This window comes from Pinus tabuliformis, chromosome 3_2 (assembly GCF_031772625.1).
Source record: "Pinus tabuliformis cultivar Carrire ecotype Pingquan chromosome 3_2, CPIR1, whole genome shotgun sequence".
Taxonomy (NCBI): Eukaryota; Viridiplantae; Streptophyta; class Pinopsida; order Pinales; family Pinaceae; genus Pinus; species Pinus tabuliformis.
The window spans coordinates 289,027,097-289,047,460 of record NC_142302.1 but is presented as its reverse complement, the minus strand read 5'-3'; the positions used below and the strand labels follow the sequence as shown (position 1 = coordinate 289,047,460).

The 20,364-nt window shown below is 37.5% G+C and overlaps 1 protein-coding gene across 1 annotated transcript in view; it reads right to left on the bottom strand.

Moving 5' to 3' along the window:
- The window catches only part of LOC149180742 (immune-associated nucleotide-binding protein 9-like), a 309,969-nt gene extending 290,650 nt beyond the window's left edge, over nucleotides 1-19,319 (bottom strand). The window contains exon 1 of the mRNA XM_089416261.1: nucleotides 19,053-19,319. Within this exon, the coding sequence (XP_089272387.1) occupies nucleotides 19,053-19,260 (208 nt within the window). The 5' untranslated portion in view covers nucleotides 19,261-19,319. The remainder of the gene's footprint in view (nucleotides 1-19,052) is intronic.
- Between the last annotated feature and the right edge of the window lie 1,045 nt (nucleotides 19,320-20,364).

Below are 20,364 nucleotides of genomic sequence, written 5' to 3'. Positions count from 1 at the left end.
ATGACAATAGAATGAGAGCCTATAGAACTGCTGCTATCAACATACTTAATGCATTCACTGAATTCAAGCTTGACAAGATTTCAAGAAATCACAATATTCACGCTCGCAGCTTTGCCACCTTCGCCAGCACGTGCAAGCTTCCTTTTGACCCAAACCATCACTTCACACCTGAAATAAAACACAGACCCACTGTCCCTAATAACGTTAAGGACTGGCAAGTATTCGAAAATGATGCCCAGATTAATAATTTCCTTACCCTTGAGCATGAGTTTTCAGGTATCAACATAGACATGGATGCTATCACAGATTCAGAACAGCAAAAAACTGAAAATCAACAAACAAAAGAAAATCAGCAAGCTGTAACAATTGCAACAGCCAAACAAATCCTGAAGCCAACTGTTTTTGACAATGAAAACATAGAACAACTGAAACAAATGCACTTGGAAGAGATAGACAAAACAGAGGCTGAAGTCATTGATTTAAAGGATAATTTTTTTCCGGCTGGCCTCACCTCGCTAGAAGACATGTTTGACACCAATGATGTCCCCAGAAAGCCAAAATTGCAGCCCATAAACACTAATATAGAAGAGCATAACACTGGGACAGCAGAAAGACCAAAATGATCAAACTGTCCAAAAATTTACCACCTGATCAAAAGCCCAAGTACATTGACTTATTCAAAGAATTCCAAGATGTATTTGCTTGGAGCTATGAGGACTTGAAGTCCTACGACACTTCTGTAATACAACACACAATTCCCTTAAAACCGAACCAGAAAACCATTCAAACAAAAGCTTAGAAGAATAAACCCTGTCCTTATTCCACTGATTGAGAAGGAAGTAAAAAGGATGTTTGAACCAGGTATAATAGCACCCATCAGATTCTCTAAATGGGTTTCAAATCTGGTTCCTACAAGAAAGAAGTCAGGCGAGATCAGACTTTGTGTAGATCTCAGAAATTTAAATCAAGTCTCCTTAAAAGACCACTATCCTTTGCCCAAAATGGACCACATCTTACAAAGGGTGGTGGGGTCATCTAGAATCTCTCTGCTAGATGGCTTTTCAGGTTTTAACCAGATAATTGTTCACCCAGACGACCAAGACAAAACTGCCTTTACCACACCGTGGGGAACATTTAAGTATGTAAAGATGCCATTCGGACTTAAAAACGCTGGTGCCACATTTCAACGAGCAATGGATATTGCGTTTGCTAAAGAAATACATGATTTCCTAGTTGTCTATCTTGATGACTTGACCCCATTTTCCAAATCCGATGAAGAACACCTCAAGCATCTTAGGCAGATTTTCATGACATGCAGGAAATATGGCATTTCCTTGAACCCCAAGAAGTCTCTCTTTGGCCTTGAAGAAGGCAAATTACTTGGTCACATCATATCAAAAGATGGAATAAGAATTGACCCTGAAAGAATCCAAGCCATTCTCCAAATTCCACATCCGAGAAACATAAAAGAGCTACAAGCATTCCTTGGGAAAATCAACTTCTTGAGGAGGTTTATCCCAAATCTAGCTGAATTAATAAGACTGTTAAGCAACATGTTGAAAAAAGATGCCAAGGTAAAATGGTCCCTCGAAACCAAGCAGGCCTTTGAGAATATCAAATCTGCCCTAACTCAGACCCCCGTCCTCACTAGCCCATAGTTTGACAAAGATTTTATCATATTTTCGTTCGCATCAGATCACACTATAGCCACTGTCCTGCTGCAAAAGTATGAGCAGGGAGCTGAAAAGCCGATCGCTTTCTTCAGCGGAGCCTTAAGAGACGCCCCTTTGAAGTACCCAATAATGGAAAAACAGGCCTATGCACTTGTTAAAGCCATCAAGGATTTCAGAATTTATATTTTATATTCTCATGTGATTGCTTATGTCCCACACGCTGCTGTAAAAGACATATTGACCCAAGAAGGACTAGAAGGCAAAAGAGGTAAGTGGATTGCAAGCTTCCTTGAGTGTGACATAGAAATAAAACCAACCAAGTTGATAAAGGGACAAGGTTTAGCCAAACTGATGTCCGAAACAAACTTTCAGCCCTCAGACATCAACCAGCTGGACAATGAACCGGAGCTGGCGACTCCAAAGATCAGTGACATCTTTTTACAATCCCCATGGTATGCGGATATATGTTATGTATTGTTAAACCTGTGTGCTCCCCCAGGATTGTCCAAGACCAAAAAAAGATTTTTGAAAATGAAGGCTTTGAAATTTTGTGTTATAGATGGTGCTTTGTTTTGGAAAAATCATGAAGGTATATTGCTGAACTGTTTAACCATGAATGAAACTAACAATGTCATGAAAGAATTCCATGCAGGTGATTGTGGATGACATCTCTATTGGAAGTCCATAGCTGATAAAATTTTGAGGGCTGGTTTCTATTGGCCCACTCTTTTTGCAGATGTTAAAAAGTTTTCCATGTCATGTCACAAGTGCCAAATATTTGAAGGCAAGAGACAGTTATTGCCCCTGCCCCTGAAACCAATCTCCACCGAAAAACCTTTTCAACAATGGGGTCTTGACTTCATTGGAGAAATTCACCCCTCTTCTTCAGGCCAACACAAATGGATCCTAACAGCCACCGATTATTTCACTAAGTGGGTTGAAGCCATTCCCTGTAGGCAGGCCAATGATACCATCATTATCCAATTCCTTGAGTGCAATATCCTTTCGAGATTTGGCTGCCCCGAGAAAATCATCACCGACAATGCCGCTGCCTTTAAGTCCAGATATAACAAATTACAGATATATCTGTAATTTCTGTAATTTGTTATATCTGTAATTTGTTATATCTGTATTTCTATGTTTATGGTTTACAGATATAACAAATTACAGATATAACCATAAATATAGAAATACAACAGAAATAACACTTCATTTCATTAATATCAAATGACTGAAATATGCTTACAAACAAAAATCGAAATAAACTAGCTTGGGTGATAGTATCTTATCTATGAGAAGAGATGTGGTCGCTACATGCCTCTTAACTATGTTACAATGAGCTTCAAAGGCTTGTTTATTACTGAGAAGCAATGGAAAACCCTAAACATCCAAAAACCTAACCCTAGGAGATGAAGCACGAAAATTGTGGGCCTTGTTTGGGTAAATTGGGAAATCAACTTCATTGGGTCTTAACATGGCATATGATCTCCATTTGTCTATCATAATACCTCGTTTTGAAGATTTTGAAGAGGAGGCTCAAAAAATTTTGTTAATTAGTTTGGAGTTTTCTGGTCTCTCTATTTTCCCCAAAAACGTCTTTTAGTCCTTCAAAATGACTCTGGAAGTTTATGACCCGAGAAAATGCTAATAATAGTCTGTTTTGCTACAATTAAGGAAACTGAAAAGAAATAATGGTGGGGTTCCAAGTTGAATAGGAGGGTGGCCACCAATATCCACTTGGATTAGTTCCCCCACCTTAGGAAACAATGGTCCCCATTGTGTTTAGTGCCTCCATGTGATGGGGAAACTTCTGCTGAACTTGGTCCCTCGTGAGCCACTTGCCTTGGTGAAGGAGTTAGCCAGCTTTGACAACTGGATACAGTTGGACATTCTATTCGCGAGTGTTCTTGATATGTATGTCCATGATTTGATTAGTTGTGGCCTATTCCATGTAGTATGGATTTAACTCTATTGGTGTGAGTTGTTCTGCAATGTTGGATGTGCCTAATAATGGTGGAAAGTATGGCCAAAGGCAGTCCACATTGAAAATTGGGTGTACAAAAAGGAATGGTGGAATGCTTAGCTTGAAGGAATTGCCCCCTACAACCTTGGTGATGGTGTATGGCCCATATCAAAGTGGGCAAAGCTTGCGGTGGGGTTCAGCGAGGCGCTCCTTCTGCAAATGTAGCCAAACATTATTGCCCACTGAGAAATTCTGTGGAACCTGATGTTAATCATGGTGCTTCTTATACTTGGCATTGGATCTGTCCAATATATTATGAACCTATTGATAGATCTGTTGAATGCGCTCAGTGAAGCAGTTAGCCCTGTTGAGTTCAGACTGGACATGATCCAAATCTACATGAGTAGCTCCAAATGGTATGACCACAAAAATGGGATATAATGGATAAAATACCAGCCCTATCTAAAAGGGGTTGTGGCCTGTTCAGCTGTGGAGAGCCTTGTTGTACCTGTGTTGGACATAGGGTAGGATTTCATCCCATGTCGATGGATAATTTGAATTATACATATGTAGAATGTGTACAATCATCCTGTTGGTGACCTTAGTTAGGCCATAAATTTGGGGATGGAAAGTTGCGGACTTAGTAAGTTTCGTATCCAGCATCGACCAGAGACTTGACCAAAATGCACTTAATAATATGTTGTTGAAATATTATACAAATAACTGTGGGATCCTAAAGTGTACCCACACTCACTCAAATAATTGCTTAGGAGTGGCCTCTATTGTGATACTCTTCTTACAGGGCACCATAATGGCTATCTTAGAGAATTTGTCGACGACCATGAAAATGCAGTTGTTGCCATTTAGAAGAAGGAGGGCCTGACATGTAATCCATGGAGATGGGTTCCCAAGGGAAACTAGGAGTAGGAAAAGGAGTATATAACCCTTGCTTCTTGATGGTTGGTTTGGAAATGGTGTAGGTAGTGCAACATTTAATGTACCTCCCAACATCCTAATGAAGGTTTGGCAAATAAAAATACTTTTGCAATATTGTTGCTATTTTCTCTACTCTGAAATGTCCAATGACCTAACTGTAATGTGTGTCCTGAATCATCTTGGTATACTCGCTTGAAGGAACAAATATGTGTCCTAGGTGGCATAACAGTGCATCCTAGACATGAAAATTTCGAACTTGCTTACCTTCCAGGAATTTTTTGTATGTGCTACTAAATTTTGGATCACTCATGTAAAGATGCGGCCACCCCGAAGTCTTGTGCCCGCAGGAGTCGACAACAGTGACCAGTGCCATGACTGGTGGTCGGCTAAGGCATTTTGTAACATTATTGGTGTTTCCCTTCTTTTGGTTAATGTTCAAATGGAATTTTTGTAGGTATGTTGACCATTTCTAATGGCGATCATTCTGCAACTTACCTTGTGTCTTTATGAACTGTAGGTGTCAGTGTTCTATGTGGATTGTCGTTTCCTTCCCCATAATGTAATGCTTCCATTGATGGAAAGCCTACTCAATGGAATACATTTCTTTTTCATAGACGGGATACTTTCAGACTGCGTCTGAAAGTGTCTCACTATTGTAAGCCATTGCATGCACCTGTTTAGTAAGAACTACACCAATAGCATGGTCAGAGGCATATGTCTCAATCCTAAGTGGTTGTTGTAGATCTAGTAATGTGAGCACTAGCGTAGAGAAGAGGCATTGCTTCAACTCAGCAAATGCCTTCTGTTGGGTTTCAAAACAAAAGAACTTTGCTTTCATGCCACCTGTTATCACTCAAGAAAAATTTTTAAATTGTTCACATCAGTTCAATTGTTTGTCAAAGGGTTGGTGTCAATTTTGGGTCTAGTCTTTTCATCTGGTTTTAGAGTCTTGTTAAGAGTCTTGCTAGTGTGTCAAATGGGGTCAATTCTCTGTTTTAGTTCATCAATGGTCTCACACCACACCTAAGCTCCATATGTCAATCCTATTTCAAAGTTCATAGCGCAGAAACCTCGGTCTAGGTGATTTCGTAGCGCAAAACACCGATTTTACACTAACTGCGCTACGAAATCGGGAATTCGTGCTGATCCATAACAAATCTCACCCCAGCTGTCATATTTTCTGCAAGAAGTTTACGTGGATAGCATGTGCAAGGTCTTACAAGTTGGTCTTGACGCGTGTTCTGTAGCCTTCAAATTTGATTCTTGCCTGTATTATTCAAATCGGGATTTCCATCGAAAACCAAATCTGAAAATTCTCTATTAAGACCGAAACTTCTGATTCTGGTTTCGATTTGTGATAAATCTGGCATATGACTTCTGGGAAGAACGGACTCTTACCACCCTCCTTTTTTTCTAATTTGCAAAATATCTTGAAGAACAGAAAGATAGAAAAACCCCCAGAAGAAGATAATTCCAAATCCGAAGGAAGTAAATGCGGTAAAGGTGCTTCAGCTTGAAACGACTGAAGGTGCTGCTATAAGTTTTTGATCGTGCAATTGGTTTCAATGTTCCAAGATCATGCTTGAGCAAATGTTTGGCAATGATGTGAAACAAAGATCAGGCCACCATGGCTCTACTGATTCAGATGTAAAGGGAGAAGCATCAGGTGGTGACACACTTTTGGTAGATACAATGTTGTCTACAGAAAGAAAACCATTCGAACCCTCAACTGCAGCTTATTCATCTCAGCCTTCCACTGGCACTCATTTGAGAAATCTAAATGAGGTGAGGCCGGCACAAAATTGCAATGAAAGGTTTCCTGGTGATCAAACTCAAATACAAGAGGGTGGAAAGGATTGTTCTAAAAATGAAGGGCACAACATGTTATTGAACACATGTTTTTCACCTGTTAGGTCTCCAGCAAAAGACGGAAAGAGAGCAAAGGGGCAGAGTGAAGACCAGAAGTGTGAACGTAAGGCCAATGTGGATAATTTAGTGCTTCGTTCAGGTGTCAAGACAGTAAAGCGGCGTGTTAAGAGGGCAAAGTGCAAATTGAAAGATGAAATTTGTATTGCTTCTGCTGTACAAGATGGTATAAATCGTGGTGCACATGGTGTGACATCTTTAAAAGATGCAATGTCTTTTTCCAAGAATCAAGCGTTTTGGACTGAAGTGACTAGAAAATTTAAAGAGGAGATTGGGCACTATCTATCTATCTATCAACAGATAAGCTGTTTCAAAAGTTTAGGAGCATGAAGTACAAGTACTTGAGTATTAAGCAGAGTGATATCCAAGAATTCAACAAGCATGATAAGGACCTTTTCAATCTACTTGAACAGGTTTTTGGCAATGGTAGCTGTGTCACTTCTGATTCAGATATTAAAATACAAGACAAATCTAGTGCTCCTTTTTCAGGCAATGAAATTGAAGATAAGGTATACAAACAGAGTAGAGTCGAAGACTGTGCTTTTGAAATTACACAGCAGTTTCGTAGCGCACTACGAAACTGCTGTAGCTGCATGTTACAATTGAGTTGATCAATTATGATTGATAAAGCAGCAAATCTTTTTGAAAGGTTTTGTCATCACACAGGTACATGGGAAAGGCTTACAGCACATCAAGGACGTGGCAGTCTGCTCTATTTTGGGTAATTAAAGGATAAAGGACGTGCTTCTTTGGATTCGAACATTTTGAGACAAACCAAGGACCGACAAACAGGGGCAGTTTCCTATGTTTCAGGGCATTGGAAAACATGTGATATTCAAGAGCAACATGAAGCATTAAAGGTCCATCACAGCCACCGCCAGAAGGGAACCAGATGTCAGAGAACGAAAATGATTGTAGACCAAGGCTGTTATGGAATTAGAGTCCCATTTGATTTAGATGTCTAGAAGATCTAGTAGAATTAGAATCCTAATTGTTTTAGGATTCCAGAGCTGTCAATTAGTAGTCAGTTGTATTTAATAGGCAGTTAAAAGTTTAATAGGTGTCATTAGAAGTAGTTTTCGAATTCCCCTCATGCTTGAGGAGGAATATCGATCAGTTAGAATAAGAGCTCTATATATAGCTGTAACAGGAATGTAATCAGGGTTGGAAAATTTATGCAAAAGCTTGTATTTGGCCTATTGGTATGGATGTATAATCACTCAAAATTCACTGAATGTGCTCTGATGTGAGACTCATTTTCAGTAATACATGCTTGACTTTACTTCTCAGGATTCATGAAGGATTTTTTATGTTCAGAATATGTGATGTTGTCCTTTTCTTAATTCTTACAGTGGTATGGATGTATAATCACTCAGAATTCACTGAATGTGCTCTGACTTCCTGTATACATTTATAGACTATGTGGTCCCATATGAGTTTATGTTCTGAATGTCTAAATGTTGAATGCCCTGACTTCCATGTAAGGTTAAGTTCACTGTTATATTGAGGTGTTGTTGACTCCATAAGCCCAATGGATAGTTGTTTAATGTGTTTCCAGCAGTCATGTTTTTTCACAGTTGTTCTATAAGAGTTAGCCATCTTATCTTTAATCAAAATCATTAATCCATCAAGAGAGAGCCCTCTCAGGTTGAGGAGGCTAGACCTCAGCCTAAAGTAGGTTTGAAATAGTTACTTAGAGTCAACCTGACCAGCAGCCTATCAGGGTCTGATTTTGAGATAACATTTTGGTGCGTCTGCCGGGAGTCTGAAGATTATTCATTCCCGAAATCAATGGTTGAACTTCTGAAGGTAGCAGGAGCTCAGACATCTTTTTGAGGCTGCAAAACTACCTTGGCGACTCCACACATCGAATAAAAAATTGGAAGGTGACTCCACTGCTAGAAGATCAGTAGCTTGATGAAGTTTCAAGATGAGTTCCACTGCAAGAATGAATGCCAGGTATGCTCCTATGAATCGCTCTCATATCCCTGGTTTTCCAAATCCTATGCCAAAGGTTGATTGGTTAGATGATCTTCCAATATTCAAAGATGAAAAGAAGGACAATGCTGCTCTTCATTTGGTTAGGTTCCATATGCATGTACGCAGTCTTAAGGTTCATTTCCCTGAAGATTGTCTCATGAAGATGTTTATGACCACTTTAGAAGGAAAGGCATGGTCTTGGTATAAAGGTTTGGAAAATGGTTCAATATATTCGCTTGCTAGTTTTCATGATGAATTCTATGAGATGTATAAAGAATGTTATCCTTCCTTATTGCTGCTTAAAGATTGTTGTAGGCATTCTTTAAGTCTTATTCAGTACTTGGAGGATTGTTATGATGATGATGAATTTATGGATGAAGAAATTTTAGAGGCTCTTCATAACAATGCATTCCAGCACCAAGAAGAAAGTATAACATCCCATGAAACGCAGCATGAAGAGCAGCAGGGGTTTACTTGTGAAAACCATGTTTTATCCTTTGATATGAATGAAGAGATGCAGCAATATTCTCAGTCTTCGAATCATAATGAAGATAAAAATGATTATACACAACAAGAAGAAGTGGAAGATAGCTTTTACGACCCTCAGGCAGAGGAAAAGGTTGGTTTTTTATGTCAAACTTCTCAGCAGCTTACAGCAATAAATGATCATAAGAAAGAGGAAAATTACATTGTTTGTAGGCAGCATTCAGAAAAGCAGTTCGATAGAATATCAAAAGAACCTTGTGTGGTTGAGAATCAGTTGTCTAAAGATGTAGAATGTTATGATGATCATCAACATAACCATGTATTCTTTGACCCTATAAGTGAATATATGGACAAGCTTTGCACTCCGGTCTTTCATTTTCATTTGCATTATGAAGATCAAGTATATTATGAGTTGATGTGGTCATCTCACTATCATGGTTATTTTGAGGTCGGATACAGTCAAGAGCCTCCAATATCAGAAAAGACAATTGATTGGCTTTATTGGAAATATCATGTTGCTTGAGCTACAAGTGGAGCTTGCAGCTGATAGGGTAGGTAGGTAGGTAAATGCAAATAAGCTCAAGGTTGACTGAGCAATTTTTTTTCAGTAGTGGTAGATTTCTTTCTCCTACAGTGATCATCAAGCTTAAGCCCGAGGTGAAGGCCCAAGAAGCTTAAAGGGGATGCTTGTCTTACAAATTTCCGTTTATCAAAAGAGGATAAAGCACTGGACCTCCGAGTTCTTAGTGTACTACAGGAGCACACTATCCCAAGTGGAGCCACTGTTATCACTCAAGAAAAATTTTTAAATTGTTCACATCAGTTCGATTGTTTGTCAAAGGGTTGGTGTCAATTTTGGGTCTAGTCTTTTCATCTGGTTTTAGAGTCTTGTTAAGAGTCTTGCTAGTGTGTCAAATGGGGTCAATTCTCTGTTTTAGTCCATCAATGGTCTCACACCACACCTAAGCTCCATATTTCAATCCTATTTCAAAGTTCATAGCGCAGAAACCTCGGTCTAAGTGATTTCGTAGCGCAAAACACCGATTTTACACTAACTGCGCTACGAAATCGGGAATTCGTGCTGATCCATAACAAATCTCACCTCGGCTGTCATATTTTCTGCAAGAAGTTTACGGGGATAGCATGTGCAAGGTCTTACAAGTTGGTCTTGACGCGTGTTCTGTAGCCTTCAAATTTGATTCTTGCCTGTATTATTCAAATCGGGATTTCCATCCAAAACCAAATCTGAAAATTCTCTATTAAGACCGAAACTTCTGATTCTGGTTTCGATTTGTGATAAATCTGGCATATGACTTCTGGGAAGAACGAACTCTTACCACCCTCCTTTGTTTCTAATTTGCAAAATATCTTGAAGAACAGAAAGATAGAAAAACCCCCAGAAGAAGATAATTCCAAATCCGAAGGAAGTAAATGCGGTAAAGGTGCTTCAGCTTGAAACGGCTGAAGGTGTTGCTATAAGTTTTTGATCGTGAAATTGGTGTCAATGTTCCAAGATCATGCTTGAGCAAATGCTTGGCAATGATGTGAAACAAAGATCAGGCCACCATGGCTCTACTGATTCAGATGTAAAGGGAGAAGCATCAGGTGGTGACACACTTTTGGTAGATACAATGTTGTCTATAGAAAGAAAATCATTGGAACCCTCGACTGCAGCTTATTCATCTCAGCCTTCCACTGGCACTCATTTGAGAAATCTAAATGAGGTGAGGCCGGCACAAAATTGCAATGAAAGGTTTCCTGGTGATCAAACTCAAATACAAGAGGGTGGAAAGGATTGTTCTAAAAATGAAGGGCACAACATGTTATTGAACACATGTTTTTCACCTGTTAGGTCTCCAGCCAAAGACGGAAAGAGAGCAAAGGGGCAGAGTGAAGACCAGAAGTGTGAACGTAAGGCCAATGTGGATAATTTAGTGCTTCGTTCAGGTGTCAAGACAGTAAAGCGGCGTGTTAAGAGGGCAAAGTGGGAATTGAAAGATGAAATTTGTATTGCTTCTGCTGTACAAGATGGTATAAATCGTGGTGCACATGGTGTGACATCTTTAAAAGATGCAATGTATTTTTCCAAGCATCAAGCGTTTTGGACTGAAGTGACTAGAAAATTTAAAGAGGAGATTGGGCACTATCTATCTATCTATCAACATATAAGTTGTTTCAAAAGTTTAGGAGCATGAAGTACAGGTACTTGAGTATCAAGCAGAGTGATATCCAAGAATTCAACAAGCATGATAAGGACCTTTTCAATCTACTTGAACATGTTTTTGGCAATGGTAGCTGTGTCACTTCTGATTCAGATATTAAAAGACAAGACAAATCTGGTGCTCCTTTTTCAGGCAATGAAATTGAAGATAAGGTATACAAACAGAGTAGAGTCGAAGACTGTGTTTTTGAAATTACACAGCAGTTTCGTAGCGCGCTACGAAACTGCTGTAGCTGCATGTTACAATTGAGTTGATCAATTATGATTGACAAAGCAGCAAATCTTTTTGAAAGGTTTTGTCATCACACAGGTACATGGGAAAGGCTTACAGTACATCAAGGACGTGGCAGTCTGCTCTATTTTGGGTAATTAAAGGATAAAGGATGTGCTTCTTTGGATTCGAACATTTTGAGACAAACCAAGGACCGACAAACAGGGGCAGTTTCCTATGTTTCAGGGCATTGGAAAACATGTGATATTGAAGAGCAACATGAAGCATTAAAGGTCCATCACAGCCACCGCCAGAAGGGAACCAGATGTCAGAGAACGAAAATGATTGTAGACCAAGGCTGTTATGGAATTAGAGTCCCATTTGATTTAGATGTCTAGAAGATCTAGTAGAATTAGAATCCTAATTGTTTTAGGATTCCAGAGCTGTCAATTAGTAGTCAGTTGTATTTAATAGGCAGTTAAAAGCTTAATAGGTGTCATTAGAAGTAGTTTTCGAATTCCCCTCGTGCTTGAGGAGGAATATCGATCAGTTAGAATAAGAGCTCTATATATAGCTGTAACAGGAATGTAATCAGGGTTGGAAAATTTATGCAAAAGCTTGTATTTGGCCTATTGGTATGGATGTATAATCACTCAGAATTCACTGAATGTGCTCTGATGTGAGACTCATTTTCAGTAATACATGCTTGACTTTACTTCTCAGGATTCATGAAGGATTTTTTATGTTCAAAATATGTGATGTTGTCCTTTTCTTAATTCTTACAGTGGTATGGATGTATAATCACTCAAAATTCAGTGAATGTGCTCTGACTTCCTGTATACATTTATAGACTGTGTGGTCCCATATGAGTTTATGTTCTGAATGTCTAAATGCTGAATGCCCTGACTTCCATGTAAGGTTAAGTTCACTGTTATATTGAGGTGTTGTTGACTCCATAAGCCCAATGGATAGTTGTTTAATGTGTTTCCAGCAGTCATGTTTTTTCACAGTTGTTCTATAAGAGTTAGCCATCTTATCTTTAATCAAAATCATTAATCCATCAAGAGAGAGCCCTCTCAGGTTGAGGAGGCTAGACCTCAGCCTAAAGTAGGTTTGAAATAGTTACTTAGAGTCAACCTGACCAGCAGCCTATCAGGGTCTGATTTTGAGATAACACCACCCTTAGTGACTTCACTTAAAGGTCAAGTGATATGAGAGAACCCCAACATGAACCTATGGTAGAAATTGGCAAGGGCCAAAAAGCTGTGGAGCTCTAATAGAATGGTTGGGGCTGGCCAATCGCAAATGACTAGTACCTTGGCTGGGTCCACATGCACACCTTGCTCATCAATGATGTGCCCTAGATATTGAACCTGGGTTTCTGCAGATTGGCACACAGCATGTGTTGTCACAAAGTTTGAAGGACCTATCGAATATGGTGGAGGTGCTCTTCCCAAATCTGGTTGATGATCAAGATGTCGTCTAAATACACCACCATGAATGCATTGGTGAAGGGTCACAATATGTCATCCATCAACCTCATGAAGGTTGTGGGATAATTCGGCAATCCGAAAGGCATGAACAACCATTCGAAAAGGGCCTACTTCGATTTGAAGGTCGTCTTCCACACATTGGAGGATTCGATAGGCAACTAGTGATAACCAGACTTCAAGTCAATCTTGCTGAAATATTTGGCCCCCTTGAATTGGTCTAGAAGGTCATCAATCCATGGGATTGGGTGCCTATTCCACATAGTGATCTTTTTGAATGCCCGATAGTCAATACAAAGCCTCTGGGTCCCATCCTTCTTCTATACCAATACAATCAGGCTCCCACAAGGTGATGAGCTTGGCCTGGTGTTCCCTTTCTGTAAAAACTCCTGAATCTACCTCTTGAACTCATCATTCTCCAGAATAGAGAGTCAATATATTGATACATTGGGTAGTGGCACACCTTGGGTTAGATTGATGGAGTGCTTGACATGACAATGTAGAGGTACCCTGTAGGTGAGGCAAAAATGTCCGTGTACTCCTCCACGATCTTGTCCATCTACTGCTATTGTACGGAGGAGCCCTACATGGAAGTCGCAACCACAATATTCTTCTTTCCCTAGGGGTGAATCATAAGGAAAACAAATTCCATGGTCTATGAAATGATCTTATTACATTGCTTTATAGAGATCAAAGATATGGCGGTAAGCAGAGCTACCTCTGGTATCCTGTACAACTTGTTTCCCAAAGTAATAATCATAGAGCGAGGTCTCGAATCATATACAACATGTTGCTTCAACAAGTATGGTTGGCATAATAATACATCACAAACTTCAAGAGGAGAAACATCACACAATACGTCATCCGTGAAGGGCTTCATGTTGTAGGGAAGGCGACATTGCTAGCTAACGTGGAGATCTCATCCTTGGTGAAGCCATCCGATGGTGTACGGATGTGGATGTGTTGTAGGAAGTATACCTAACCTCTTCACGACCTCTACTTAAATGACATTCTTTTGGCTCCTACTATTGACAATGCACTGCAACAGAAAACCCTTCACCAACATCTATGAGTGGAACAGGCATTCCCCTTCCTCTAGATCTCCAAGCTCGTTCTTCTGGATATTGGCAGTGGCCATAGTGGCACTAGGCTTTGCGCTAATGATACGCTTCCCTTTGTCATTCCCCTTGTCGAGTTCTAATTCAAAGTCAGAACATAGGTCTGATTCGAAAGCCTTCAGCTCGGCCACCAGCGACTGCTTGGCCTGACGCTCACTTGTGTTGTGAGTGGAGCTCTTATGGAACTCACACCATTTTCCCATGCGCTTCTTCATCTTTGGGGTGTTATTATTTGGTTGCAGCTCCAACTCGCTATCTTGGGTCACGTCAACTTGTCTTTGTCCTTTTCTCTACATTTTGGGGGTGCCTTTTCCTTGCTTCGGATTCACAAATCCAAAGTCTAGCTTCTTATGTTTAAACTTCTACTCAATCTTGACAGTGTATCAGTACATCGTGCCGAGCGAGGAAATGCCTAGCAACTCCATCTCATTCTAGATGTATCTATGTAGGCAGGTGCGGTACTTGAGTATCAAATATCGCTAAGGATCCTTCATACTGAACTTCGTGTGAAGGGTATGAAAAAAATTGGTAAACTCTCGCACATCTTAGACCCTTCCGTGCCATACCATGGTCCACTTTATATATTTATCCTCATAGCTCTCGATTCGGTAGTATTTCTCCTTGATGGTGTCCCGGAATGAATCCCAAGTGGTTGCGGCTAAAAATAGTGTGGGTCTACTTTCATCCTTCTTCTCACACTAGGTTTCCCATTAGTCCTTGAAGTGGGGGGTGACTTTGAGGAGTGAAAAAATAATCTTTTCTCGGCTAGGAAAATAATCAACAGAAAAATATCCTTCTAGTAGATTTGACCATTTATCTAGAGCATGTGAATCTATCTGACCTACAAATATTGGGATGTTCAAGTTAACTTGTACCTTACAGGGTGTGGCACTTCTAGAGTGGCTCCTGGAAGAAGATGTGTCACCTTTGGGTAGCCATTGAAGGATTTGGGCAAAGGTGTCCATGATCGAGTTCCTCCGTCGCATGGCGGCTTCTTTGAGCAAGATTTTGAAAGGATATCTCCCCCCCCCATATTTCTTCTCTTTCGCCATGGGAGGTCGTTGGAATTTGTGAGGCTAGGCTTGCAAAGGTTTAACCAGTTCGAGCCCTAACTACTTATATCCTGACCTCGTTGGGGAGATGCAAAGAAAAAATAGAGAAAGATCAGACTGCTCTGATACAACTTATCTGAACTTAAACAAGAACACAACAAATTATAGATATAACCATAAATACATAGATGGAATGTAATAAAACTTCATTTCATTAATATTAAATAACTAAAATATGCTTACAAATAGAAATGGAAATAAACTAGCTCGAGAAATGGCAGCTTATCTCTTAGAAGTGATGTAGCGGCTACATGCCTCTGAATTGTGTTACAATGAGGGTGAAAGGCCTATTTATTATTGAGACAAATGGAAAACCCTAAACATCGAAAAACCTAACCCTAGGATATGAAATGCCCAAACAGTGGGCCTCGTTTAGGTAAATTGGTACCTCAACTTCCCTTGGTTGTAACTTTGGCATACGATTTCTGTTTGGCTATAATAATACCTCATTTCCATGATCTCGAAGAGGAGGCCAAAAAAAACCAGTAAATTGGTTTGCGAATTTTCAAGTCTCTCTGTTTTCCTTAAAAGGTCTTTCAGTCCCTCAAAATGACTTTGGAAGCTTAGGACCCGAAAAAACACCAAAAATAGTAAGTTGTGCTACAATTAAGGAAACTGAAAATAAACAATGGTGGGGGTCCAAGTAGAGTAGGTGGGTGGCCACCAATATCCACCTAGATTAATGAGCCCCACCTCACTAAGCTTTAGACTACTTGGAAAGGAAATATTGTTATAATCAAACTTTGGGTTTTGGCCTCATGTGGTGAGATTCTTAGCTTGACCCTGATGAACCCCCAAACATTGAACTTCTCTACACCCTTGAACTAGTCTATTCCCCAAGCTAGTTTAATCCCTCGACCACATCTAGGCTCGTGGTTGACATTATTTTATATAGTTTGTTTATGACATATGTTGATTTGGTATTATCGTAGATCAATTATTAAGAATATCATAATTTATAAGTGTTAAATGGTTTGTGTTATTTATGTACTAAATGGTCTACACTTGATCATTATCATTATTATACTAGAAAAATATATGCTTAAAATTTTCTTTAGCTAATTCAACATAATTTTAGATATTGTTTTGAGACTATATATATATATATATATATATGAATGATATCTTGGAATTTTTTCTCCCATAGTACTTTAAAGCTACTCCTTTATACTTTTGCTCCTGGAATCTTGTTTGCCAATATTGTAGCTCTTCACATTCAAAAAATCAACTCCTAGGTTGTGGTTTGCTTGGGGAGATTTATTATAGATATCGTGATATTGGTATACAATATAATGGAATGGGCCATAAAGTCTCAACCATTTTTTTCTTCCTCGAGATTGAATTTGACAATGTGTATGATGAGATTCATTCATCAATTACTAACAAAGTAATGCTTTTCCCTAACTTCAAATCTCAATTTCTCCACAGTGAATATCCTTTTCTTGTATGCTCTATGCCTTTGCAACAATAAATGGTTCCTTCTCTAACATGATTTCATTAAATAACTATGGTATGAGACAAGGGTATTGATTAGTGCATTTCTTACATGTGGTTGTTGTCCATGCCTAAGGATATATGCCAAAGAAATAGTGGCATCCCTTTGAGGAAATCAATTCCTTTTGGGAAGTCACAATATGAATAATAGTTTGTAGATGATTATATCGTCTCGCTTTATTTTAAACGGACCTTAAATGAAATGATTGTGGAATGCTTCATATGTATTTTCTGTTACCTATACTACAGTTATGGGTGAATTAAAAAAAAAAAATACATGTTGGGCTTGTTATAACTCAATTTAACACTCATTTGAGTCCATTAGAGAAGCATTTCAAAGTATATTACATATTCCTCTTGAAAATCCCTAAAAAAAATTCTAAATTATCCCTCCAATTCTCCTAGGATACTAGCATAAAGCATTGTGATGCTCAAAGTGACCTAACAAAAGGTTTCAAGTCTCCTAGCTTATAAATAAGGAGTATTGAGGTGTCTCTGGTTACTGGAATGAGACAACATGGATTTGAAAGGCTAAAAATGTGATGAAAAGGAGAATAAGGATGAGACCATGTGGAATCAAGCTAAAAATTTCTAGATTCACCCCATCCACTTTCATAAATCAACTATAAAACAAGTCTTTGCCATGAAGCAAGAGAGAGGAAAAAGTGAAAATATCTTCTTATATGTGAATGTACATATGTTTATCTATTTATGGAGATTTTTTTGTCTTGAAACACTAACAATTATATATTAAAGTAGAATTTGAATACTTTGTGGTCTATATCTTTAGGTAGCGAGGTATGTCTCTACTCTCATCTCCTTCCATTTTACATGTGCATTTATTAAGGTCACTAGGGGTAAGTAAGTGGATTAGCTAGTGTCTATCAGAAAATAGTAGTCAATTTTGTGGGAAATATTCTCTAGCAACAAAGAACTAATCCAAGAAATAATGGCTGAGATGGCCCACTAGTTTGGATACCTCCTACCCATAACTTTATTTCACATCGGGTAATTGTTAGTTATTTAAGGATCACATTTGGTAAAGGCATTTTTCTTGTTACCATGTGGAAATGATACCATAGAGGTTACAAATAATGATTTACCACATAGCCATTCAATGGTTTTTCTCTTATAGGTAAGAATAATCAATATCAAGCTCACATGCTATGCAAAAAATACATTTGATTTTCCAAGCAACTTTGGGTGAATTCCAAATTATGAGTGGGATGTTAGGTGATAGCCCATCAAAAAGTTATTATTTCTTTAGATAGAGAGAGCTAAAAAAATGGAAAAGTTGACCCATCTAAGGATTTGTTTAGGATAAACAACCAAATTTCAAGTCCCATTTGAAGGGATTGGTGTTGGTCTTCTGTAAACCAATTGAAACCTATAACATGAAGAATCCTTTCTGCTACATTTGAAACACCCTTTGGCCCTAGCCTTGAATGATAGATGAACATATTTAGATCAAAAGGGTAGGTGAATGGATATATTGCATGATGTGTGGTATTTTCAATTAACATACAAATTAAACATTTTTGCTTAGTTGGTAAAAAGTGATTTCATGAACACTGAATTATCACTTTGCAAAAAGATGAAATATTTCATGCAAATTTTTTGGAAATGTCAAACTACCAGAGGTTGTTGGGAGTTGGTTCATATGCAAGTTTCTTCTCCTCTTTAGAGTCATATTCATTGTAAGCAAGCCCTATCGGATGACTTCAGTGAAAAAGTCAATTCTATGAGATTTAATGGGATTGTGAAATTAGCTCAAAAGTGTGTTCCTTTGGTTTCTATTTGAATGAAAATATTTATGTTTATGCATTTGATAAGATTTAACAAGAAGAGGTATATGACTCTCTCTATACTAATGGCTATCCTCAAAAAGAAAAAGGGCCTTTGATACTTCAACCTATTTTGATTTGATTTCTACTTAATAAAATTCAGGAATTATGTTTACGTATTTGGTAAAATTTCCTTGTAACTCTCTCTATGTTACAAATTATCTTCAAATTCTAATGCTTTAGTCTATTTTAATTTGATTTCTGTTAGTCCATTATTATAACTTTTTATTTGTAATATATATTTATAAAATCTATAAAAAAAAAATAAAAAAAATACTAAATTGTAAAAACAAAAACAAAAACATTAAACTATATAAAATGAAATAAAAAAATGTTAAATATATTAATTTTTTTTTTCAAATTTAAAAAATTAATAAACAAATTTAGCTAACCTTAATATAATAGGTTACAACTCCATGCACTCAAACCAAACCCCACACATAACACAAAATGCAAAAATTATACATATATAAGTTTCAACTGCGCAGCCCAATTTAATCCGAATAACTCTTATTAATACAAAATACATATAATAATAGAAATATTCAACCAACCCTGGTTGGAAGCACATTAAATTAAAAATAAATAAGATACTGACCTGGTGTATCGATCACGTTCAATTTTCTGCCATCTTTCATCTGCACTTGTTGCAATTCACAAGTGCCTCTAACTGTGGAAGAACCAGAGCGACACTGAAAGGCCTTGCGCCCAAGTATGGAGTTACCAGTTGCACTTTTACCATTGCCCGTCCGCCCTACCAACACTATAGTGGACACCTTACTGGTACCTCCTCCCCTTCTTTCCATTCTATCGTTTCAACCTGAAACCTCCCGAAACTTCACACTGAATGAATAGAGTGTGAGGTGATTATAATTGGTATTAATAGCCGAATACAGTTGCTTACCAGTTAACGCACCGCCCCTTATCTGAAGACAACGTAGCGAATCAATAATTTGTAGCCGAATCGAATCGCTCTTTATAACATTCCACATTCCTCAACTGAATACGATGTAGCGAATAACTTTGTAACCCAATTCCCTTTATTACATTCCACATTCTTTAACTCAAGACGACGTAGCGAATCATTTTGTCATTGAATCTTGACGGGTTAACTTTGGAAATGCTCCCCTTTTTCTTTGAAATTGAAACAATTCCAAAAATATAGAATTCTCATATATATTTAAATTTACAAATTGTGTTTGGACCATGCTTTAAAATAATTTTTGTTTTGCTAAGCTTTGGTTTGCTTTAGATTTAGGGAAATATTTTAAAGATTTAAAGATATTTAGAAGGAATGAAAACTTAATTCATTGTAAACAGTTACTAAGTAATTTTATTAACTTCCTTGAATAATGGTGATGAGTTAACCCATCTTTAAATAATAGCCTGTTATAATTATGTCACTACTAACTTGACAACTAAATTATGATAAATTTTACTATTATATTAATTATAACATTGGCATAGTAACATAAATTACATGGGTAATAAATATTATAAACATCAAAACATATATATTAAATATCAAAACATGTATATCTATATATATATTCTTAAAAAACATGTAACAATTTTTTTAAATATAGGAAGTTGTGGCCACATTATTATGAAGATTTTTAATTTCTTTATTACAATATCATTAATGTCCATTACTTATTTCCATATGACACATATTCTTATATATTTTTTTAATTAATTAATTTAACTTTAAAAAATAATAATAATAATAATAAAATGTTTTTGACATAAATATAAATTTTTAATTTTTGTAGTACTTTTAAAAATGTTTTAAAATATTACTTAGAAGTTAAATTTTTATTTTTCATTTAATAATTATTACTATTTAAATTAAAATTTTAAAAAAATTATTTAAAATAAACATATTTTATATTATGGTTAATTAATTAATT